This window comes from Panthera pardus, unplaced genomic scaffold (genome assembly GCF_024362965.1).
Source record: "Panthera pardus isolate Hobbes unplaced genomic scaffold, ASM2436296v1 HiC_scaffold_27, whole genome shotgun sequence".
Lineage (NCBI taxonomy): Eukaryota > Metazoa > Chordata > Mammalia > Carnivora > Felidae > Panthera > Panthera pardus.
The window spans coordinates 26,588,662-26,613,064 of record NW_026526843.1 but is presented as its reverse complement, the minus strand read 5'-3'; the positions used below and the strand labels follow the sequence as shown (position 1 = coordinate 26,613,064).

The window sequence follows — 24,403 nt, the reverse complement described above, 5'->3', positions numbered from 1 at the left end:
ATCCAAGTAATGTTGCAGTGAACATGGGTGTACCAACAGCTCTTCAAATCCCTGTTTTCAATTCCTTTTGGCATATACTTCAGAGTGGAATTGCTGGATCGTACGACAATCCTTTGCTTGTCTTTTATAACTTTTAGGGTCTATTTTGATACAAACGATGAGGGCATTTTCTATTCTGGTTTCTTCCCGTTGCTGCTCAAACAATCCTCATCTTCTCAGAGGCCATAGATGCCTCTCTCCCAATAGGAAGAGGGTCGCTAGGGAGTTGCTGTTGGGGCAGAGCTTTAGCTAGTACCACAAAGTTTCATCTTGATACATCTTGACCGGAGTTGAGGAGGAGGATGTGTATGTGTGTAAGTGTTGAAAAAAACCTGAAGTCCTGTCTATACCACACATATGTACAGAGGGTCCTGGATATTTTAGCTACCGATTCCAGCTTGTAACAAAACTTTGAGGGAACATGCTTTCTCTTTCTGTGTTTGGGCTACAACTTTGATGCCCCGGCAAGATGGCACCAGAAGGCAGCCGCTGGATGCTAGAGTGAAACCCATCTTCTTTCTGTTTGAAACGGTTTAGAATGTCACCTGTCTGAAGGACGGACTTGGATAGTGATGACCTCTTGCATTTCTTCCCTCTTCTGATTGTGAGCATCTGTCTGTACGTTATCCCCAAAACGAATCTATCTGCACACTCCTGGTGCCCTAATGAAGAGGTTCCTGAAGGTGGTTAGCTGCTATGCCTAGCAAAGCCTGCACTGTAGAACCGAATCTTACTTCCCAGCTTTATGAAAATTCTTATGTGTTCACAGCCTGATTTATTTGAGTCTCAATTTTGTCTCCTTTGAGTCTCCCATCTGGGTTACAGACTATTTCCTGTATCATTCAGTAGCACTGATATTCCAACCCGCTGAGTGAAGAACCCTGTCCTACACACTCTGGGCATGAGTAGGAGACGCCATCCAGACCCCTGAGTCCAATATGCAGACAATAGGGGAGTCGGGTGGACTAATCAGGAAAGGTTTCTGGAGAAAAGGACATCTTAAAAATATTTGGAGAGAAAAGAATTTAAAAGTAGTTCAAGGGGTTTGTGAGAATATATGTGGGACCCAAAAAAGCCCCCAAGAACAAATAAACAACAAGACCATGACTTTATATCATGTTAGACTATGGCTACTACTGACTGGGGAACTGTTAGTTTCTGTAGGATTCACACTAAGATTTGTCTGCATAAGATAGCGTATGTATATATGTTTGGGGAAGGGAGTTCGTGATGGAAAAAACAGTTTCCAAAAAAAAATATTGCTTTGAAACAATAGTATCATGGTAGAAACCAATCTATAGACTGCCACAGGTAAATTGGAAATCACTGCTTGAGACCAAGGTGCTCTGAGCGCTTATTTCTAATTTCATAATTCACATTTGGCATGTGAAGATGAGGTTCATTAACAAGGGACTCTCCAAGGAATACTTTGCTTTCTTTTAAATGAGTTTGAGGAACCTGTGTTGAAAAGCAAAATCTATCTCTGCTTTGGAAAACAATACCAAATGAAAGATTTCATAACCAACCCTTCATTTTTAAAAATAACCCCACTACAATAGACATTATTTCACCAAAATAAATAGCTCCTTTCCTGAATGTCGTAGTACTAATGAGGTAATCATGAAGGGAATCACATGAAAGCCTCTTTGCACAAAATTTTGAAGTTTGATTCCAAATACTTGTATCTTGCCCCTTTCTTCCAGACAAGACACACATACACGAGTGTGCATACACACAGACACACACACACACACACACACCACCACCACCACCACCACCACCATTTGGGTAAATGTGATTAACAAATAACTGAAGTTTACTATATATGAAATCAGCAGGGAGCCAACTGCCCCACTGGCCAAATACTGAAGAACATTTCTGCTTTATTTTCTTGGCCTGGGGTTTCAGTCAATTGGATGAGCAAGAAGGTTGAGAATAGCAGGGTCAATGACTGAGGAGAAATATAAATAAATTCAAGGAGGCTTAGATAAATTCATGTAATACAGAGCCATAGAAAGTTGTTAAAAGTAAGAGGCAAGTGCTTGAAGGACACCTTCAGATGTTTAGAGTTGACATCAAGAGGACAGGCATGGCTTCTCATAGTTCTTTGTTGACCTTATCTTAAAACACTCCTAGCTCGAATCACCCAAAGAGCTGACCTACAGGGACCAGTCTACAATTTTTTACAAGATTGTTTTTCACATCACAAGAATTGAGACTATTTAGCCTGAAGAAAATATGCAGCAGTGGAATGTATTAGGATTGTCTTAAAATATTCGAAGGGTAGACATTTCAAAGATGAATTGTACTTGTTTTGTGGGGCCCTAAGGGACAGAACAAAACTCAAAGGGTGGATATTACAGGGATAGAGATTTTTGGCTCATTGTAAAAAGAAGATTCTCATAGAGCAATCCAAAAATAGAATGGGCTGTCTCCACAGATAGTGAGCTGTTCATCTTTGAAGGGATTCAAGATTAGGCTAATGGCCACTTGTCAGGGATGTCAAATAGGGGACTCAAGGATTCAAGATTAGGCTAATGGCCACTTGTCAGGGATGTCAAATAGGGGACTCAATAATCTGATGAATGTCTGCACTAGAGCAGTGTTTTCCAACACTGGTTGTGTGTAAAATCATTTCCAGAGCTATTTTAAAACACAGATTATTGGGTCTCATGCGTCCTCCCCTCATGTTGATTCCATAGGTTCTATTAATCTGCATTTTAAAAAAATTTTAATGTTTGTTTGTTTTTGAGAGAGAGAGAGCATGTGCGGGATAGGGGCACAGGGAGAGAAGGAGACACAGAATCCGAAGCAGGCTCCAGGCTCTGAGCCATCAGCACAGAGCCCGATGCGGGGCTCAAACCCACGAACCGTGAGATCGTGACCAGAGCCAGAGTCAGACGCTTAACCGACTGAGCCACCCAGGCGCCCCTTAATCTGCATTTTTTAAACTAGCACCCCAAGTGGTTCTAACACAGATGACTAAGAGCCACTCTTTGAAGAACGTTTGACTATACAACATATAAGATAATTTATACTTTGATGATTTGGATTTGCCTTTTTTCTATGATTCCTATGTGAAGGATGCTGGGAGAAGGCTGGAGGCTGGGCCTGCAGGACAGAGAGAAGCCTGAGTAGGAGTAGCTAGGCCTGTCTGGCAGGAAGAGGTATCTCGAGAGTGAGTACAGCTGACTGGCTGAGTGGTGGCCTCCCCCTCCCAGTGTTCCTGTCAGGGAGGGAGAGAAAGGAAGAAACTTTCCTCTGATCCACAGGGACCAATGGGAGATGATTGTTTCAGGGACTGGAATCTGAGGCCTTGGGAGACCCCAAGTGCAGACAGATACCTACAGGGAAGCTCAAGCAGTGGAATCTGACTATGGGTAATACAAGTCCTAAAAGTGAGGAAGAAATGACACTGCAGGGGCATAATGTCCAGAAGCTTTGAAATATTTATAATTTTTTCTCCTATGATCCTTATGATGCCCTTCCTTTTCCATGCTCATTTACTGCGTGGGTCTTGGGTGACCAGGACCATCGTATTAGCATCTTTATCACCCTACAGCAAGCCCCTGATTCAAACTTCCCATCCTAGAGGGCTGCAGGTGACCGGGTACAGGCATTGGTCGTAGGTGGAGATGGTGATCGGTATGACCTAGGTAAAGGCTAAGAGTAAGAGGAATTTCTTGGGGACAATGGGACAGAAGTAGAAGACAGACCAGGAGCTCTCTCCTACTTTCCTATAACTGCCCCTTCCTTCCCTTTTCTTTCCTTCTCTTACCTGCTGGGTCCCAAGTGGTCAGGGCTGCTATGTTTGCGCTTTTATAAAGGCTTCAGAGAACCTCTTTACCTCGAATGGCCCTCCCTACCCGGAAGAACTTAGGTAAGCATCCCTAGGGGCTAGTCAGCATGGAAAAACAAAAGCAGTCAAACCTCGAAAGAAGCACGGGCACAAGACATTTCACAAAGAGAAAGAAAACAATGGGACAGAGGGAAGAGACCGTTCAGGAGCTAGAAACCACCAGCCAACGTGACAGAAGCTGCCAGCGCTCCCTCAGTCTCTGTCCCCCTGTGACCTGCATGGTCGGGCTGCTGGCTTGGCGGTTTCACAGAGGCTTCAGGCAATCCCAAACCCCCAATGCCCCAGGCCAGACGGCAGTAGGTAGACACACAGAACATCCGGCCTTCACTTCGGGAAGTTTAAGTGTTAAAATACAGTTGGGGGGCGGGCGGCGCGTGGATGGCTCAGTCATTCGAGCAACCGGCTTGGTTTTGGCTGAGGTCGTGATCTCACAGTTCCTGAGTTGGAGCTCCGCGTTGGGCTCTGCACTGACCGTGTGGCTGGCACCTGCTTGGGAGTCTCTCTCTCTCTCTCTCTCTCTCTCTCTCCCTGCCCCTCCCCAACTCACTCACTCACTCTCACTCTAAAAAAATTAAATTAAAAAATCTTTCAGAATACAGTTGGAAACCATGGGCGAGAGAAACGGCCTTAAGGATGAAGGGGCAGGATGAGAAATTTCAACAAGAGCTTTGAACTCTTGTCGGCCATGGGCCAAGGCGCTCTCTACTGTCACATGACCTCTCGCCTCCCTTCTTCTTGGTCCTTTTCCATGCTTTTTATGATGTGGTAACCCTACCGTGTTACTGCTTTTCAGATGCTTCAGGGAGCCTCATGCCTCAAAGTTCCCAACCCAGGGGAACTTAGCTGGGTAGACATGAACCCGGTCACTGCGAAGAGCTCAGAATTAGGAGGACCTAAATGCCATCAGGAAGAGGAATGTATTCTAGGGGCGCCCGGGTGGCTCAGCAGGTTAAGCATCCGACTCTTGGTTTGGCTCACGTCATGATCTCATGGTTCGTGAGTTCAAGTTCTGTGCTGACAGGCGGAACCTGCCTGGGATTCTCTCTCTCTCCCTCTCTTTTTGCCCCTCCTCTTCTCATGCTCTTTCTCTCTTTCCTTCTCTCTCTTTCTCAAAATAAATCAACTTTTAAAAAAGATTTAAAAAGGCAAGATGAATGTATTTTAAAACTGGCCCAGAAGGCTTCCTTCAGAAGCCGGAAGCACGTTTCTAGTGCATCGCTCTCTGTTCCTTACCCGTTCCCTTTCCCTACTTTGTCTCCTGGGTCTGGGCTTCGGGCAACAAATGCAATTGCATTTGTTTCTTACAGAGGCAGTAGGGACACCAGAGGTTCGACCTTCCCCACACAGGAGGCTTGCGGAGTGGACAGCCCCGAGTACCCACATGGCAGGGTGAGGCTTCCTGGGAGTGAGTGCAGGTGACTGGTGAGAGGAGTTTCAGCGGGCCCCCTCCTTCTGGTGTCTCTACTAAGAAGGGTTAGTGACGGCTCATCTTTCTAGAAAGGAGTGGTATATGGTGGACATTCGTAACCAGACTGAAGTGAAATCGCTGCGCTCTCTTCTTCCTCCCTCCCTTTTGCTACTTCTACGTCTCTGCGTGCTGTGGGCAGCAGGTAAACAGGTGTGATGCACCAGGGTGCCGGTCGGGCCATTCCGGTTCCCAAGCAGGAGACAAATGCTCTCCAGCCCAGAGACCAGATTGCCTGGCCTTCACCCACGCCATCGGTCGGAGGGCAGTCGGTCGGTTTTCCAGTCAGTGCAGGCTGGGGGCATTGCCAAGACCCCTACGGGGTTAAGCCGGCGTGGGGAAATGTTAACCGGGTAGGTAGAGTATCCCCACCACAGGTTAGCTGTTGATGAGTACCTGAGAGGAACCATTCCTCCTTTCTAACCTCCCTTGGGGTGCCAGCATCCCCCAACCAAAAGTGTGGATGCCGATTAGGACGGAGAAGAGACTTCCGACCCTCCCCCGCCACTGAAGAGTAATTGCTCTCTTCCGTGGGGACCAGATGAGTTTTTGTCAGGCTAGCGTCCAGTCTTCGTCCCCTCTGTCCCCCTGGGGCCCTTGCTGTTGCCACGGATACCTCTTCCAGTGGCCAGGGGCACTGTGGGGAAGCGGCACAAGATCCACTGTATCAGGACCTCCCGCCTTAAGTGGCTTTGTAGGGGCTTTTTCGTCTTCCTGGGCAATTATTGGGATTGCCCTTCCGCCAGTCTAGAGATTAACAGGGGCTAGTTAAAGCCATTTGTTACCTTTAAGGCTTCCCTTTTCTTGCCAAACCTGTGGCTCCGCAACACAGCCAGACCCATCCTTAACTAATCCATATATCAGAAAATTCACAACTGATGAAAGTGATAAATAGTAATTACTCACATTAGAAATATATCCTTCCCTGGAAAATGGAGATACCCTAGTGTATTTTGGTGTTTACAGATCATTAACTGCTTGTCGGAAGAACCTAAGAGGAGGGCTGTCAGAAATAAACATAAAACAGCCCATGCATCGAAAGAGAAATAAAATTTGATTTTCAAAAATGAATCTAATTCATGGCACAGCTTTTTCTAGGAATTCATCTGTTACATGATGGAAGGCATACTCTTATCTAGGCATAGCAGCACCAAGCAGGGAAAGAAAAGTTCAAAGGGGTTGAAAAACTTACTTACTGAAGTTGAGCCAATCTACATAGATACGGTTACAGCATTCCAGAAGTCTGGTAGCTAATCTTGGAGTCTCCCGTACAAACATCAGTTATTTTTTTCAATACTTTGGATCCGTGTCTTCCCAACACTGTACCATATATTCAGCACGTCTCATGTTGCCAAGACGGAATTAAAAAGTTCCGCATTCCCTGATTTTGTATTTAAATTTGTAACCTTAATGTTGCATTAATGGCCTGTTTTGCATATCTGTTTGATTGTACCGTCTTAAAGATTCATTTAAACCTGGGGAGGACAGCATGACTCCTACCTGCTTCTCATTAATAACATACTTTTCAGTGAGCGGATAATGAATGACCTGGATAGAAATCAGTAGAAATGCAGATTGCCATTAGGCGCAGAAGCGGGGGGGGGGGGGGGGGGGGCGTCCACTTTTTCCACCATACTGACAAACAATTTCGAGGCAGAAGGTGTTGAAAGCAAGCCTCAAAGAGAGACGACTGTCTAGAAGCGTTCTTAATTAAATAGTCTGTCGTCTTTACATGCAGGACTGTGAAGGAAGAGGCACCTTGACGGAAATTAAAATTTGCAAGTGACTTAAAAAATCTTGCGTTAATAGAAACAAGCCATCTAATTATGAAAAAGAAAACCAGATAACTCGTAGTGACAGATTACCCTAATGGGCTCTGAAAAACACACGGGTCTGCGTAAACATCCTTTAATTTGTTGAGTTCACTATTGTTAGTGGCACACTGGCGGGGGTGCAGAGTAGGGGGGTAGCGAGCAGTGAGCATTTCAGCTGATAAAGGGCTGCCATTTGTTGCTCAGAGTTGGAACAGAGGGCAAGCAGGAAAGTCTTAGAGGAAAAATACAGAACTTTTTTTTTTTTTTTTTTTAAGTATTATTGGCCTCCTCCACTCTTCTGGAATAGCCCCAGATGATAATGGTCTTGCTTGAGAGATTGAGGGCCTGTTTTTCAAGTTACTGTATTTCTTTGGTAATAAGGTGCTGGCAGCAAAATGGGGACTTAAGGAGAATGCATTTCAAGCCAACGACTCCTAATAAATTATCCCACAGACCACAGGTTTCACAGGTGCTAGAAAACATAGGAAATTTGGAAATGCAACCTGGACTTTCAAGTTCCCTTTACTCTTCTAAATCCTTTAGGATTCAACATGGCTTCCTTCTGCAGTTTGACTGTTGATCCTTACTGAGTGGAGGTGATAACTGTTTTTCCATCAGAAACGCAAGTCAAATGAAATAATGGTTTGCTTAGGTTTACCCTGGAGAGTTTTTAGACTTTGGTTTCGTTTCTGTTCAATAGTAGCAATGAATACACAGGCCTGAATATAAAACAACCTAGTTTTCTAGATGATTCTTTAAAAACAACAACAATTTTGCTTCAGCTCATGCATCTGTTCCCTGGGGTTTTTTTTCTTCTTCCTAATGGGGTTTGGTTTGCAAATTTGCGATTTGGCAGCATTGGTTTCAGTGCGGGCCTTTTGGTATGCTTGGTTCAAGACCCTGGTCACCGTATGACTCTCACCAAGCCGAGTGGCCGTAACATTCAACCTGTCTAATTTCCCCCAGTCATACCTCCATATGAAATGCTGGTCCCGTTCTCCCTTTGGTGACTCAGAAAAGGCAAATTTACAGCTGTGACCTTAATGTGATTGTAACACAGTTTGAAAATGCTAGGCAAAGGCATTTGGAATGAGTACTTGACAAAGTTACTTGGAATTTTTAGTGGAAAGCGTCTCTGGAGAGTCTACCACTTTCAATTTTGATTACACTCAATTCTTCAACCCATCTATCAGCGCTGATACTGGGAAGTACTATTTTTGAAAAACTGAGGGAAATTGTGAACGTGTCACCTGCCTGCCCACCTCTGTTGGAATTCTTCTCTTGGAAAGGAGAACCAGAGAGAGGGTGTCCAAACAACTTAATGTAACAACTCACAGAGCCAGAAAGAGAAAATTAGGCTAAGTGGAACTTTAGGAAGCATACTCTATTTTTTTTCCACAAATATTTCCTTGTATAATGATCTGCTCTTTTGAAGGAAAGTATAGTTCTCAGGCAGCAATAACGAGAATATTCTTTCATGGCATACCTAGACCCAGGAGTTCATTTATTTTCAATTTTATATGAATAGAATAAATTTAAAAGAAGCAGTTCCTGTGCACCCCCAAGGGATTTTTCCCCACGCAAATAATACAGCTTACCTTTCTCTAGAGTGGCCTTTCATAAACAACAGTCTGGGTAGGCTGTTCCAGAGCTACAGCTCAGACCTGAATGGGGCAGGAGTTTCGCTTCCTCCTTCCCTGCCCCTCAGCTTAGGCTACAGCCAATCCCTCCAACTGGTGCCATCAGACATCGATATGGCCATCACTTCCGCCATCAGAGCAAACAAGAAGAATATTGTGAGACAGACAAAGTCGTTCTTGGTGCCCTTTTGCTGCCTTCTAGTCCCTCTTTGCCTTCTGCTTCACTTAAGCTGTAGACCTGCACCATCCAATATGGTACCCACTAACCCCATGTGACTAGTTCAATTTAAAGAAATTAAAACTAAAATAAAATGTAGAATTCAGTTGCTCAGTGGCACTAGCCAAATTTCAAGTGCTCAACAGGCATGTGTGGCTAGAAGCTACCATGTTGGACAGCACAGATACAGATCATTTCAGAAAGTTCTATTGGACCGTGCTTCTGACTGTTCCTTCAGTTTCTTGATAGTGAAAACCATATCTTCCACATCTCCATGCCCTATACTATTCTACCACAATGCCTGATACAACTGAACAGGGGGACGGCGGGGGGGGGGGGGGGGGGGCGAATTTAACTAAGTTTCCCAACGAAGTAACTAAGTGCTTACTATGTTGTCAAGAGCTGTGCTAAATCCATTATAAGCAATCTCTCATTTCATCATTGCAAGACCACTGTGAGGTAGATCCTATCACCGTCCTCATTTTTTTCAAATAAGGAAACTGAGGTAACGAGAATATTCTTTCATGGCATACCTAGACCCAGGAGTTCATCTTTTTTCAAGTTTATATGAATAGAATAAATTTAAAAGAATTTTAATTCTTTAGTTCCTGTGTATGCCCAAGGGCATTTCAGTGAGTTTAAATGCTTTTTTTTTAATTTTTTTAACGTTTTTTATTTATTTTTGAACAGAGAGAGACAGAGCATGAATGGGGGAGGGGCAGAGAGAGAGGGAGACACAGAATCGGAAGCAGGCTCCAGGCTCTGAGCCATCAGCCCAGAGCCCGACGCGGGGCTCGAACTCACAGACTGTGAGATCGTGACCTGAGCCGAAGTCGGACGCTTAACCGACTGAGCCACCCAGGCGCCCCTCAGTGAGTTTAAATGCTTTACCCAAAGTCACTCAGCTAACAAGTACCAAAGTCAGGTCTTTATAACTTCAGGACCTACGTTCTTCTGCTCTATGCACCACCAAAAGAAAATACATAACTGCACATTTCACCACGGACAGGCCAGCCTCTCGCAGAACGCTGGTGACTGGGTAGCTTTTCCACGGAACTCATGTGGTCAAGGCAGAATAAAGACAGGTTGGGATCAAGGCCTGAGCATGAAGAATGGGGGGTGTAAAGAAGTATGTTGGCTTGTGTTTGTGTGTGGGTATCAAACTAGGTGGCTGACTACTTCTCTAAATGAAATAACAGCAAAGTAGTAGCCTTAACTACCGTTTTACACATGGAGACCATTGCCGTTGGCCCCCAGTGGTGAAGATTAGTGAAACCTAATCATTTTTTGAAGTCACCCCCCGCAAGCTGCACTTACCAGAAGGTTCTGTAACTCGAGCTTCCATGCCGCAGGGTTTGTGCCAGGACACGCAAACGCCAGAAAATCAATTTTCCTGCAGCTTTCACAGTCAGCGTGTTTGCCAGACAAAACCCCAGCCAGCCACTTTTTTTTTTTTTTTAAATCAGCGTAGCGCCATTAGAAAGAATACTTACTGGAACACTCCTAACAGCAAGAAGGAAAAGACTTAAATCTAAACCCAACTGTTCAAACTTGAGAGCCATGGGAGATGGTGAAATGTGAATATATTGAAATTGAACATTTTGGTGGCCCCATTTGGACTTAATAAGGCATTCTCTGCTAAGCATCTAATGAATTAGCTTTGATCCTAGTCTCTGCCTCAGTAGCACTGACAGCACATAACTTGACATCATCCTTCTTCCCGCCCACATGTGCCCATGCCCTCAGTGTGCCCCTGACTTATCACCCCGTGACATCCCAGCTTGCCTGCCATCCCCAAGACCTATCTTGATTCTCCTTCCCTCCCGTATTCCTCTGGCACAAATTCTCTCCAATAAACCAAATTATACAAAGGTGGTGGGTGTGAGTTTTGTTACCCTCCCATTTACCATGATAGCGTAATCTAATTTATTGAGAATTTACTACATGCCAGGCACTGTGCTGGGTGCTTTATAGGAGTGATCTCACTTCATATTCTATCTCCATTTCAGAGATAATTATTAGAGTGTTAGAGGAATTTAAGTAATTTGTCCAAGTCCAACAGAAGGCATGATCTATAATGGTAGGATTTAGGGCCTTGTGACAGGCTAGTGGAGTATTATATTGGTGCCTTTTACACCATAGCATACTTAACAGGCTTCAAAGTTGAACCAAAGAAGATGAAGGCTAGATAAAATCATGTCAAAATGACAGGTCAAAGATGTAAACCTCAGTGAAGTCACCGGCATTTTGCTCAATGTAGTCACCAGCAATTTCTTCCCTGGGAGGCAGTGTGGAGTAGTAGGAAAAAACGGGTTTGGGAACCCAACAGACCCCGATTTGAGGGCTAATTCTGCCACTTCGCACCTATGCAATTATCACCTTACCTCTCTAAGCTTTGAAGGATGGTAGGGGAGACTAATGATGACAGTGTAATCAAGAATATAGACTTCCGGGGCGCCTGGGTGGCTCAGTCGGTTAAGCATCCGACTTCGGCTCAGGTCACGATCTCGCGGTCCGTGAGTTCGAGCCCCGCGTCGGGCTCTGGGTTGATGGCTCAGAGCCTGGAGCCTGCTTCCGATTCTGTGTCTCCCTCTCTCTCTGCCCCTCCCCCGTTCATGCTCTGTCTCTCTCTGTCTCAAAAATAAATAAACGTTAAAAAAAAAAAATTTAAAAAAAAAGAATATAGACTTCCATGTCAAATGATCTGGGTTTAAATCACAGCTACTTCACTCATTTATTCATTCAGTTAATACTTACTGAGGGCATTCTATGTGACAGCCTTTGTTCTAAGCCCTCAAATGAAACAAAGTCCTTTTGGACTTTGTGGATGAGACAAAAAAAAAGATAAGCAAATATGTAAATAACGTGTATGTTTCAGTTGGCGTTAAGTGAAATGAAACAAGCAGGTAAGGAGACAACAGGTCGGGAACACTATTTTATCTCAGCTGATTGAGGAAGGCCTCTCTGTTGAGGTGACATTTGCTCAGACACCCAAATGAAGTGGGGGGGCAGGCCATGAAAACATGAGGTGGAGGGGGTGGGGAGAAATTCATTTCAGATGCAGCGGCATGAGCAAGGCTCTGACCGGGGAACATGCTTGGTCAGTTTGAGAATGAAGGCCCGCGTGGCCGAAGCAAAGCGAGAGAGGGAAGGAAGGTTAAGAGATGAGGGCAGACAAGACAAACCAGAGCCCGTTGTGCTGGGCCTCCCAAGCCCTGGTAAGGACGTTGGATTTTATTCTGTGTGTGATAGGAAGCCATTCTGAGGGGTTTGAGCAGAAGAATGACATGATCCAATTTGTGCACAAAAGGACCGTGCAGACTGCTAGGCGAGGGTAAAAGTTGCAGTACTTTTGACCTTGCAAGTACTTGACGTTGCAAGGACCACCTGTCCATATCCCAGTTTTGGAGAAACACAAAGACACAATATTTACTCGTGAAGGTGAAGGAGGGCCCAGGAGGTGCACAGGAGTCTAAAGTGCCCGGTTCAGGCAGACAGCAGACCGAAGCCACCTTTTTGAATTTGTACCAGCTAGCAGTGCCGCCTGAGCCTTTATTAAAAGTAGCAATTTTAGAGGGGGCTAAATAATTTGGAAGAAAAAGCAGATTATAGTTTTTAATGATGTTCTCTTAACTAAAGATACACAACCTACAGAAGAAATGGACCAAATTCTTTAGCAATAAATAAGCTACAATAATAGTAGATAGCGAAGGAAAAATGAAGGAGGGTAAGGCATTTTTATTTGAAACATGCCATTTCCCCTTCCTTAGTGTCCTGTTCGCAGGGATGGCTTTTTCCAGCCTCTGAACAGCACCTTTTACAATGCCAAGAAACTCACTCCCCTTTCTGGGACACCCATCCCCTATTCAAATAAAAAGGATCCCTTGCTCAAAGGTAACAGAAACCTTTATAACATCAGTGACTGCCTCCATGAGGACCAAGACTCCTGATGCCAGAAAGGAGGGACAGAATGCATCTCTGAGCCAAAAAGACAGTGAAGTCGGGTGAGAGAGGTAGAGACTGAGAACCCAGCCTCTCTGTGGCATGTACAAAGCTAGTTTTATACATACAGTGGTGGAAATGGACAATAGAGGCATGATACCTGCAGTGGCCAAAAAATAAATGCATAAAGCCAGCCCATTCCCCTTTGGGGAATGCTGGAGTACAAAATACCTAAAACCAGCATACCTGGCTGGCTTGGCCAGTGGAGCGGGCAACTCTGGATCTCGTGGTTGTGAGTTCTCGCCCCATGTTGGGTGGAGAGATTACTTAAAAGTAAATCTTGCCTCCCAAAAAGGTACCTAAAACCATCGTCCCCTGACCTTTCCTTCATTCTATCCTCTCAAATTATTCACTTAGAACACACTGTACATGATTGGGGCATAGCGATGTCACAAACACCAAACCTTTTTTTGCAAAAGGTAATACTTTGTCTACATGCTGACAGCAAATGAATACCGCGAGTGAATTAGCTTCCAATTTATTGGTCTGTTGTGTTAATGTTAATTCTCGACTCTCAACATATCAAAAAAACGCCTGTTGAATCCTGTTGAAATGAAAAATTGTGTTCATGTCCACATCACGAGAAGAGAGTGTGTTATTGTCCTTTGTGCTGGTGCCGCTGTATCGAGCACGTTATCATCAGTTGTTGGGGCCCCATTTTAGGAGGGACTTTGAAAAATTAAAAAGCATCTAGAAGATGGAGCTTCCCAGAAAGAGGGGGGGGGGGTGACAGGAATTCATGTCATAAGAGTAATAAATGAAGGCCCTCATAATGTTTAGTCGGCAAAAGAGACAATTAACAGGTGACACGGCAGTGGTAATCTTCAGCAGCCACACCATGTGGAAAAGGGCGTATTTGTTCGATGTACTGCAGAGTGCAGAATTAGGACCCATTGGTGGAACTGCAGTTGTGATATTCATTCATCCCACAGATACATAGTGAGGGTTTCATACATGCCAGGCATTATGCTAGTCACTGCGAATACAGAGACAGAGAGAGAGACAGAGACAGAGAGAGAGAGAGAGACGTAATTCCTACTCCCAAGGAGCTCAGGTTGCACTGGAGATGACCATTAGAAAGCAGTACAACCAGTGCTCCGTTCAATGGAGAAACGGAAGCGGAAAGAAGAGACCGCCCAACTCAGGCAGAAGGCAGGATAGGACTGGAGGGGAGAGAGACGGTCATGAAGGATGTCAGCCCAACAAAAAGAATTTTCTATCAATTTGAACTGTCATAAGTTATGAGCCTCTTCTGGGCTCGGGAGTGCCTCACCACCAGAGACATTTGAGCAGAGAAGCCAGGCTGCATCGGGTGAGAAGCTGAACCAGATGGTTTTGAAGGTTTCTTCTATTTCTAAAAGAAAGGCTGTTACACTACTGATTCCAATTGGATGTTCTATTGATCAAGCGGGTGTTCTCATTTAACTCTTAGGGAAGCAGAAAGCTTCGTTCACCAGGTCTCCCCAGTAGCAGCGTTCTGGTTAATGGGGACTTTAATGTGGGAGCCTCAACTTAACTATCAAACGTAAGTTTTAAAGGAAAATTTGCCATCCTCCCCATATGTCTTCCTCAAAAATGTTTTTTAAATCCAAATCAAATGATGATTACTTTTATTGATGGCAGACCATGGGCATTCACCGGAATGTATCCAAAGACCCAAATATGTGAATAACACTTGAACATAGAATTCCCTCCATAAAATGAAGCAATGATTCTGTTAAATAGGGGATTAAAGTAATTTATCATGCTATTAAGTTCTGTCACTAAAACAAATGATGCTTTCTGTGCTAGAAAAATATGTAATGTTTTCGGCACTTCCCGTATGCCGGGCACTGTTCTAAGTGACATGTACGTATTAACTCATGTCATTTCTCTCAAGAAATCTTTGAAGTAGGCACTTTAAAAAAAATTATCCCATTTGATGGATGAGGAAATTGAGGCATGTGGGGGCTCGATAACTTCGACACGTAGCGAGTGAGATTCAAACCCAAGCGATGCGACTCCACACTCTCAAACATGGCACCAGACATTTACGTCGTGCGCCTGGTCTACGGAGGAACAGTCATGCGCCGCGATGAGGGGCAGCCAGCGTCACTGCAGAGAGAGGCAAAGTCTGAGTGGTGGGCTAAGTGCGGTCGCTAATCACTCGTTTCTACGCATCAGCCTCACTGGGCCCAAGATCCAAATTTCCACTCAACAAAAGCAAATTTCTTTGTACAGTTGACCTTCATGACCTGTGACAAATACTTGGAACGGTGATTGTTGAATCCATGAATGCTAGAGCTCTGCTTGATCTCCTGTTTTGGATTAATCTGTTCCTCCTCCATTCATGTATTTCTCCTTTTGGATTTCATATGCTAATTTCTAGCAGTGCTAAGAGAACTCCGCGTGGCCTCTCTGCATACCCGTTGTTTATTCGTTCTGAGGTACAAAATGGTGCTCTGTGGGATGAAATAAATGAATCGTGGCAGGTTTGAGAAAAATGAACTTGCTATTACACATCCTGCCCATAATTTTTTTAATTTCTCCCAGATGATTGAGCTAAGATTCAATTCCTTTTATTGCCTTCAGTATTTTAGCCAAAATAAGACAGACTGCAAAAAAAAAAAAAAATGCTAGTGATATTTTTTTTCTTCTTTTTGGTCTAAATGTTATACAGTCACTTAAATACCAGTTAGGAAGATAAACGTTTCAGCTCAATTTTTCTCACTTGTGAGCCATTGCTTTTTCCCCTTCTTAACCTCCTTCAGAATTCAGTCATCAACCAGGAGCCAGTCATTTCTGCCACTAACTAACTTTTCATTTCCTGAATTCATTAATATCTGCTGCTTGTACACTGCACACATTCAAAGTGCCCACTTCAAGCACTGCCATTTATTCTCCTAGAAATGCATCATTACCTAAGGGAATAAACCCTTTTAACCTGTATCAGCAATCAAAGAGCTCAAGTAAATGATGAAGTAAATGAATCCAAATTATAGTGCATTCAGATCAGAATTCACAAACCCTTTGCCCTTGCCTTATAAATTTATCTTTGGACGTAATAGCCCATTTGCAAATAATGTAAGAGACAAATTGGTCTACCCCCACCCCCTTTTGCTCAGGTTCAATTGGACTAAGATGAACACAAAGTACCTCTTTGCAAGTGCATGGAGATACACACCTACCACAGGGTTGTCTCCAATGCCAAAAAAAAAATGGAATTGACCTAAAAGTCCTTCAATAGGAGATCGGGTAAAGTATGGTGTAGCCATAGCTGGAAATGCTCTGCAGCCATTACAAAAGAGATGTGTTTATTCTCATAAAAATATAAAGAGTTGCAAGGGAGTGAATGATAAAGACCAAATTCAGGGTAATGGTTACTTCTGGCCTGGAGGAAGGGTATGCAGTTAGAGAGGGGAGTATAGGCAGACTTCAACTAACTTCACAATGTTCTACTGAGTTTTGTGGCAAGTAAGGAGGTGTCCTTACATTGTTTCATATCTTACAGTGCAGCTGAGTTATTTACTAGTTTATAAAATTCTTTGAGCCACTGACTAGGAAATTCCTACTGAGGTAAAATTAAGTCACTGAGAGTGTGTTTCATTATGATGTTTAGAAATTGTTTTATGCGTCAGATGAGGATAACGTGCTCTGGAATGAGCATAAATGTCAACGGGTGAGATTTCAATCTTAGAAGACCTTGATTATTGGGGGAGAAAGTTATTGGTGTGGACAACAAAGGCAAGCTCAGTGGCAAAAAAAAGAACAAAACAAAGTGGATTATAAAGCATATATCCTGATTGATTTAGCTGGGAGTTGGAGTCAACGATCTCTAGAGTAACTTCAGCTCTAGAATTCTACAGGGCTATAAAACCAGTGTTAGTAACCATTTTTCACCAACCTTCTGATGCCTTTGACCAACAATCTAGATGTCACCCTGATCCGGCTAAGCTTCAGTTATTAAGCAAATACATCTTAAATGCCTACTATGTACATTGTGCTGGCTGCCAAGAGGGCTACCAAAATGAATCAGGTGTGGACTCTGTCCTCAAGAACACCCAGTAATGTGAGTAGGACAGCCACATAGCCAACTCACCATAATGCGCTACAGTAAGCTCTGTAGCCAAGGTAGGAGCAAAAGTGCTTTAGGAACATCCAAGAAAGCATTTCTGTGGGAGCAGGAGTCAGGAAAGATTTCACAGAAGACGGTATTTGCTCTGGACCTCATAGGATGAATAGGGATAATTTATGCCTAAGCAAAAGCGTAACCAAAGGCGTAAGACGTGAAGGTGTGTGGCACATTTCAGTGAACAGTGAGTAGTCCAGTGTGACTAGATCGTAGGAGAGTGTAGTCCAGATCATAAGGACTCTTGAATATCATACATAAGAGTCTGAATTTTGTTCTGTAGGTTTTAGGGAACTATGAGAAGATTTTAAAGAATGGTCAGATTCACATTTTGGAAGGATCGCTGGAAGATAAACTGAAGAGAGAGATGAAGCCTGGAGAGTAATTGGGAGGCAATGTAGTCCAGACCAAAAAATGGTGGGAGCCCGCTCCAGGGCAATGGTAATGAGAATGGAAAGAAGACAAAAGAACAGAGAGGAGATATCTATGTCCGAATAAACAAGGCAAAATAAGAGGCCGAGGAAGGAGTAAAAACCAAGCTTGGATATTTGGTGGCTTCCTCATAGAACTTAGGAGAGCCAGGCTTTATAAGGAAGATAGTAAGTTTGGTCTGGAAATGTTTAATCTGAAAGTGTCTACAGGACCATCAGGTGGAGATGTCCATCAGCAAGGCTTGTTTGCTGTCTCCCCAATACATACCTTGGCTTCAACCTCTTGTCTCTACTTCCATTGCTCCCAACCTAGTCCAAGTCACCACCATCTCTCCCCTGGACTATTAGAATAGCCTCCTAACCACTCTGGCCCACCTTAGAGCATATTCTCCATACAGCAGTTGGAGTAATGCTTTAAATTTTTAAATCGGATCTTATCACATGCCTCCTCAAAACCCTTAAATAATTTCAGAAATTTTCAGAAATTTCTGAAATAAATAACAGAATAAATCCAAACTTTTTACCGTGTCTTACAGGGCCCTACAAGATCTGACCTCTGATTATCCTTCTGAACTCATTCCCTACCATTCTCCCTTTTGCTCATTTGGCTTCAGCCACATTGGCTTTTTTTTTTCCTGTTCTTCTTGCAAACCAACTAAGGAATCCAGATTTCCAATCCAAGTGAACAGTTTCGGTGACTCAGTAAGGTCCTCAGTGGGTGTCCGATCACCATAAACACAATGTTTAATTTGCATGGCGATAACTCTGAAAGTTCCTGCCCTCTGGAATTATTTAAGCAGGTCAACGCAGGCTTCAAGAATGTAGCCAGCCAAAGTCCAGAGAAGAGCAACTAAATAATCAAAAAAGTTGAGGCAGGGGCCAGGAAACCCCATAAAAGGAGACTTGAAATCCTGGCATGTCAGTAGTCTCTACCATGCTACCTCACCTCTGGTCAGATAGCACTTTAGAATTTTTCTGTTGGGTTTTCATTCCCAAGGACATAACTCCCAACTCAACTGGAAGTCATGGGGTCATTAAGACCATGCTTCCTTTATATTCTCCAGAACGCCTATCATAGATCTGTAAGCGTTTAGCATGCGTTCTAAGGACCACCTGAATTGAGATGACATTTAGTGGCATTAAACTCAAAATCCAAAATGGTAAAGATGAGGGAAACTTGGCTTGGTTGAAAAAACTAACAGTTTGGCCTCAACCTGAGTTGAAAGAGGGACTATTCACTCTATCATACCCTTCCCACACCCAGGAGAGTGCTTTAGATACAGCAGGTGCTCCACAAATATTTGTTAAAAGGACGGATGAAAGGCTAAATACATTAACGCAAACTCAGGCAGTGTTATGCTAGAAAATAATGCTCCAGTGACAAGAAGCAAACAGTTTATTTTTCATTCTGTCTTCGTCAGATATCTGGGGTACCATGTCTATTTCTAGACAATCTAATTGAAGAGAGGCATTGCTAACTAGAATCCTGTGGGGGATAGACCAAAATTGTGAGTGTTCCAGAAATAGTATTAGACACCAGTGGAGTTCAACCTGATGGAGAGATGAAGAGGGGGGTATAACAACAGCCTTGCAATATTTGGAGGGCCGTCATGCAGAAGAAGGAACAGAATTGCTTTACGTACTCTAGCAGATAGTGCTAACGGTTGGGAGTCCTAGCTCAGAATAAGAAAGTGCTTTCTTACAATAATTAATGTCCCGTGCCGGAGTAGGGTAACTGAAATGGTTGTACACTCCCTTCCGATGGCATTTTTTTTTTTTTTCCGGGCAGGTAAAGGGTAATCACATAGCAGGATATTGTAGGGGAGATTTCTGAATTGAGAAGAAGATTGAACTGAGGAAGTGTTTTTCCAACTAGATTGCAACCCATTAGTGGAGCCATGAAATCAATTTGGTGGGTCCCCACTGGCGCTTCTTTCTTTTTTCCGGTGAATTAGAATACAATGGAAAGTATCAGAGAGCATCGCAGGTCACAAAGACTGCAAAGATGAGTGCGGTGTTGAGTAGCCTATTTCGGAACCATGTTTACATATGTATGAATGTACCTACCGGGCCACAGCCTGACATGCTCTTCTTACCATGGGTTGCGATCGAAATTGTTTGAAACCCACTGCACCGAGACCTTTCCCAGTTTTCATATCTGGTGTCTAAGAATGCTTGTCTCTGTTGCAGAGGTCCAAAATTGCTGTCTATGAGAAAATGTGGTCTTACATGAAATCAGCAGAGCCATCTGTGTTTACCAAAACAACAGCAGACGGAGTGGCCCGGGTGCGGAAGTCCAAGGGAAAGTTCGCCTTCCTGCTGGAGTCAACCATGAATGAGTACATTGAGCAGAGAAAACCGTGTGATACCATGAAAGTTGGTGGAAATCTGGATTCCAAAGGCTATGGTGTGGCAACCCCTAAAGGCTCAGCATTAAGGTGGGTGGAATAATATAACAATATCCGTGTTGTTATAGTATTCCACCTACCCTGATGCATTTTGTTGTCATTTTCTTTCTTGTGGATTTTGAGGTAACTTTTAAAAGTTTAAAATCTACAATATTCCATGGAGTTAAATAAGACGGTAAATTATGGTTTCATCTATTTAATGCATCCATTTTTTTTTAATGTTCTCTCTCTGTGTTGTCCTCTCTGACTGTTTGTTGCTGTTTTAATTTTACAGTTCAACGGCTTTTTCAATTTAAATGGTAAAAGCCAAGTTATGGTGCCATATGTGACGAATGTTAATTGCATGGATGTGGTGTTCTTGTTACTTTTTTTCTCAAAGACAACTTCCCCATCCCGCACACTTCGGTTTTGAGCAAATGTTACCCTCCATGCCACCTTCCAATATTTAACCCTGTATTCGCTGTACAGACATTTTTCTAGCTCCACGTTCTGTGAAATTTAGCCAATTTGTCCTCTTGTGCTCCTTTTTATACGTTAACGATTTCCTACGCATTTGTGCATTTTCTTACAAGTTATGTTTTATCGTTTCAAGAAATGCTGTTAACCTGGCAGTATTAAAACTGAATGAGCAAGGCCTCTTGGACAAATTGAAAAACAAATGGTGGTACGACAAAGGAGAGTGCGGCAGCGGGGGCGGTGACTCCAAGGTCAGCCTCAATGTCACCACAACCGGGTACCCTTAGTGACGAGTAATCGGCAAGACTGTTATCTTATTACTGAGGAGAGAGCACAAGACGCACACAGAGAGTGGAATGACCAGGTTATTCCGCTGCCTGGCAGCTTTGGGAACCAGAAAGACTCCGGGGCACTGCCCGCATTTTTGATCTAACTTGGGTCCCTTCTTAAACTCCCAGACAGAGGCTCCCCCTCCACACCCCTCCCTTCCCCTCACACGCCAGACCGGTTGCCTTATGAAGGCCACGGTGTGGGTCTCCACGGCCTAGGCTCTCAAGAGCCCAAGGCTTTTCCTTGAGACTGTCCCCGCCTGCCTCACATGAGCGGTGTGAGAAGTCAAATCTATCTACTGAAAAGTCGGGTTACAGCCTTTTTTTTCCCCCTAAGGCATGATGGTTGCTCACCGAGGTTGATTGGTTGATTAGAGTTGCCTTCTTCAGTCGTGTGTATGAGTGATGAGATGTTGTTCTTCGTATGCGGTGGCCTATTTAAGCTGGCCCCACTTAACTTGAAAAGCCAAAGAACGAGCTCGGTTTCAAGTTAAATGGGGTCTTTCTTCAGTAGGCCACCCCATATACAGACTCGGCAAAGATATTTTGTATCTTTAAACAAGCGCGTCGCCTAACCGTGATACTCCATGTGTGTGAATCCCTGATTTGGCTTCTCCTTAGCCGTGTTCTTGGTTCAGGTAGGTCTAATTGTTATCCAGGCTGCCATCATGAGAAAACCCATCTCACTTGGCATTCCTTTGGCTCCATAATGCTCTTCGGGACTAGAAAGAACGAATAACCCTCATCCAAGCAACGAGAAGTAGTTGCAAGCTCAGAAGCCATGACAGCAAGTAGTGGAAGGACACGTTGGGTAAGTACAGGAGAGGACCCGAGAACACAACCCTCCATGACCCAAAGGGCATGACAATTATATTGAAGCATGTAAGATCGACTCTTGTACAACCAAGATACCATGGGCATCTCTTAAGGTGAAGAACAGTGTTTCCCACACACAGGCCAACAGACAGGCAAGCCAAACCTTTTCTCCTTCGGAGACAATGGTTACACCTCTGCTCTCCTCTCTCTCTCTCCATTCCGCGGGATCCTGATGGAAAAGTTAGTTTGCCAGTCTGCAGGATAACATGGGTTTGGAAACACTGATACAGAGCACAGAGCACTTTCAAAGTGATAAATTCAAATACAACTTTCTTCAACACATAATCTTACCAGGCATTGGTGAGGTCTTTTACTGTAAAACCTTGATTAACCAGAACTCACCTAACCACTACCCCAGCTAACTGAATTGCCCCTCCTCAGTACTCCACACTGATGAGAAAGCAGCAATAGTACCAAAACAGAAGACTGCAACGAATTGATCTTTTGTTGTTGTTGTTAATCATTTGCCACGAGATGACCTGTGGTTAGGTCACGTTCAGCTTTGTCTCCCATATCTTCTATCTGGATTGACCCTCAAACATTAGAGGCTGCTTCCCGGAGGCGAGAAAGTGGATACAAGCATTTTGAGGAAAAAAAAAAAATGTCATTAGCCAAGAATGAAACAAAATGAGTACTCTTATCGAAAATTCCATTCATCCCTTATGGATTCCAATTAATCAAGGTTTTACCGTGTGTCAGAAAGCAGTAACTTCCTTTCCCACCAGTGTGAACTGATGACAATCACAGTTTAGCCAAGCTTTGGGCTCCTTTGAGGTTTACAATGGCTAACCTGACACCTAGAGTATTTAGCACCTTCTTCTTGGTCTTTTTCTCATGTTGTTAGCAGGCCACGGAGAACCTAATTAGATCATGCAGGATGAAACCCGAGCTGGATTGGATACACTGCTCTCGAGAATTCACTCAGCATGGTTACGAAGGAGCCATGGACTGTGTCAAGATCCACATGATGCCAAGTGCCCAGAAGTTTTCAAATAACCAGATGTGTGATGTTACACAAACCAAAAAAATCTGCATGTATTTGGCCGAATGTTTACTTTCCACCCAGATGTTTTGGTATATCATGAAGACCCCTAGCACTTTAGACCAGCTATTTGCTAATTACAACGAGCAATCAAGCTTTTCTCTTTCCTCAGCTGATGCTGCTGCAAAGTTATCAAGTAACTTTATTGCCAGCCCACGATTTCCAGATTATCTGATTTTTGATATGCAAATAGAGAAAGATCTCAGTAGAGCCTAAATGTTTCCAACTTCTTTGGCGTTAGTGCTACCTGCCAGGCATCTCTCAAATCGCTTGTTTTGGTCATCCCTCCGGCCAGCCTTTTGAAATAAGTCAACCCTTTTCTCAGCTCTGGATAATAGTAAGATGAGTGCTGCCTATGCAACGATTGCTTATTCTGTTTCCGGATTACAAGGAGCTTGCCTTTATCTTCTTCCTCCTTGCTACCTACGGTTCTCTGGGAGTGAGCAAGAGTATCGGGAAAGGGGCCAAGAGAGGTTTGTTAAGCAAATGAAGACTTTAGACTGTCAGTTGAAGTTTTTCCTTAAGAGAACAAATTTTTTTCTCAAATGTCGCAAGCATGTGTTAGATACAATCATATTGGTCACAGGCCTATCCGCTGAAGTATTTCTCACAAGGACCTCCACTGTGGCAACGTAGTATAGTGAGTTTGAATTACAAAACAGACGTAAAGTAATAAAACCGTCCTTCTTCAAACCTGTTTTGTAATTTAGGACTTTCCCATTCAGACAGTCCTTCCCCTCCGTCAGTCCAGATCCATGCAGTTTAACTGAATTAGTAAAATGGCTTGGGAATTACACTTCCTGATTGTATCCCATCCCCGGTTAACATGACAACTGACTGTTGAATATACACCATCATTTCACAGAGAATGAGACCCAGAGATGGTGGTGACTTTGAGAAGGTCACACAGCTAATGCTGCCACAAATCTCTGCTGACTTTCAGGGTCACCTCTTGCGATGATACTGCAGACAGCAATTTATCACATGTACCCATCCAATGAGCAATGTGAATCTGATTGCATGTGATAGATTTCCCTAAGAATCAGGTTCATTCACAACTACCTGGCTTACGAGGCAAATGGCATATTTAAGCCATTTCAGCCCTCAGTACCGATTACTAAAAATGACAATAATCACAAAGCCTGACATTTATGAGTGCTTTTACTTTTGCAAAAACACTCCCACACCTATTATCTCTGAAACGGGGAGAGGTGGAAAAACCTGTAATACTTATCTCTCGGTCTCTCTCCTGCAACCTTAAAATAACGCTAATATGGGCAGTTATGTTAAATTGTTGACTTTAACCCCCTGGCATGAGCCGTCATGCGTTCTAAGCCTAGTCTCAAAAAGTTACTCCTCTTTGGAAGGAACCAGCAATATTTTCGGGCTGTTTTAAATGTGCACGTGCCCAAACTAATGAAATAGATATTTACTTCATTTTTGAATACAGGGGATTAAGACAAGGTCAGTCACTGAGGTGGCCCCTGAGCCAGACCTATAGGCTAGAACTGAAATACTGCTTGGTTTCACCAGTTTCCTGAACCTGGGCTAATAGGACCCCAACAAGTCATACCTGATCCTTCCTTGATGGACTACAAATGTACAGGCAAGGATCATGAAAGTTGGAGGTGTGGTCGGGGAATTTTGAACCTGCGAATCACCCTTTGTGTTAGCGCATTATCGCGGCGTGTGCGCAAATGCGGTAATTAAGAGCCAG

The 24,403-nt window shown here is 43.7% G+C and overlaps 1 protein-coding gene and 1 long non-coding RNA gene across 10 annotated transcripts in view; one reads left to right on the top strand and one right to left on the bottom strand.

The window, feature by feature from the left end:
• Positions 1-24,403, top strand: part of GRIA3 (glutamate ionotropic receptor AMPA type subunit 3) — a 266,931-nt gene that overhangs the window by 221,598 nt on the left and 20,930 nt on the right. For 4 of the 7 annotated variants that reach the window (XM_019421825.2, XM_019421824.2, XM_019421823.2 and 1 more), the window contains one exon: positions 19,766-20,013. In XM_019421825.2, coding sequence (XP_019277370.1) covers positions 19,766-20,013 — 248 coding nt within the window. Of the gene's footprint in view, positions 1-19,765; positions 20,014-20,575; positions 20,691-24,403 lie in introns of all 7 variants that reach the window. The other 3 variants (XR_002073142.2, XM_019421826.2, XM_019421827.2) reach the window with 1 other exon arrangement.
• LOC109250727 (uncharacterized) overlaps positions 1-24,403 on the bottom strand; it is a 160,365-nt gene that overhangs the window by 123,258 nt on the left and 12,704 nt on the right. The window lies entirely within an intron of this gene.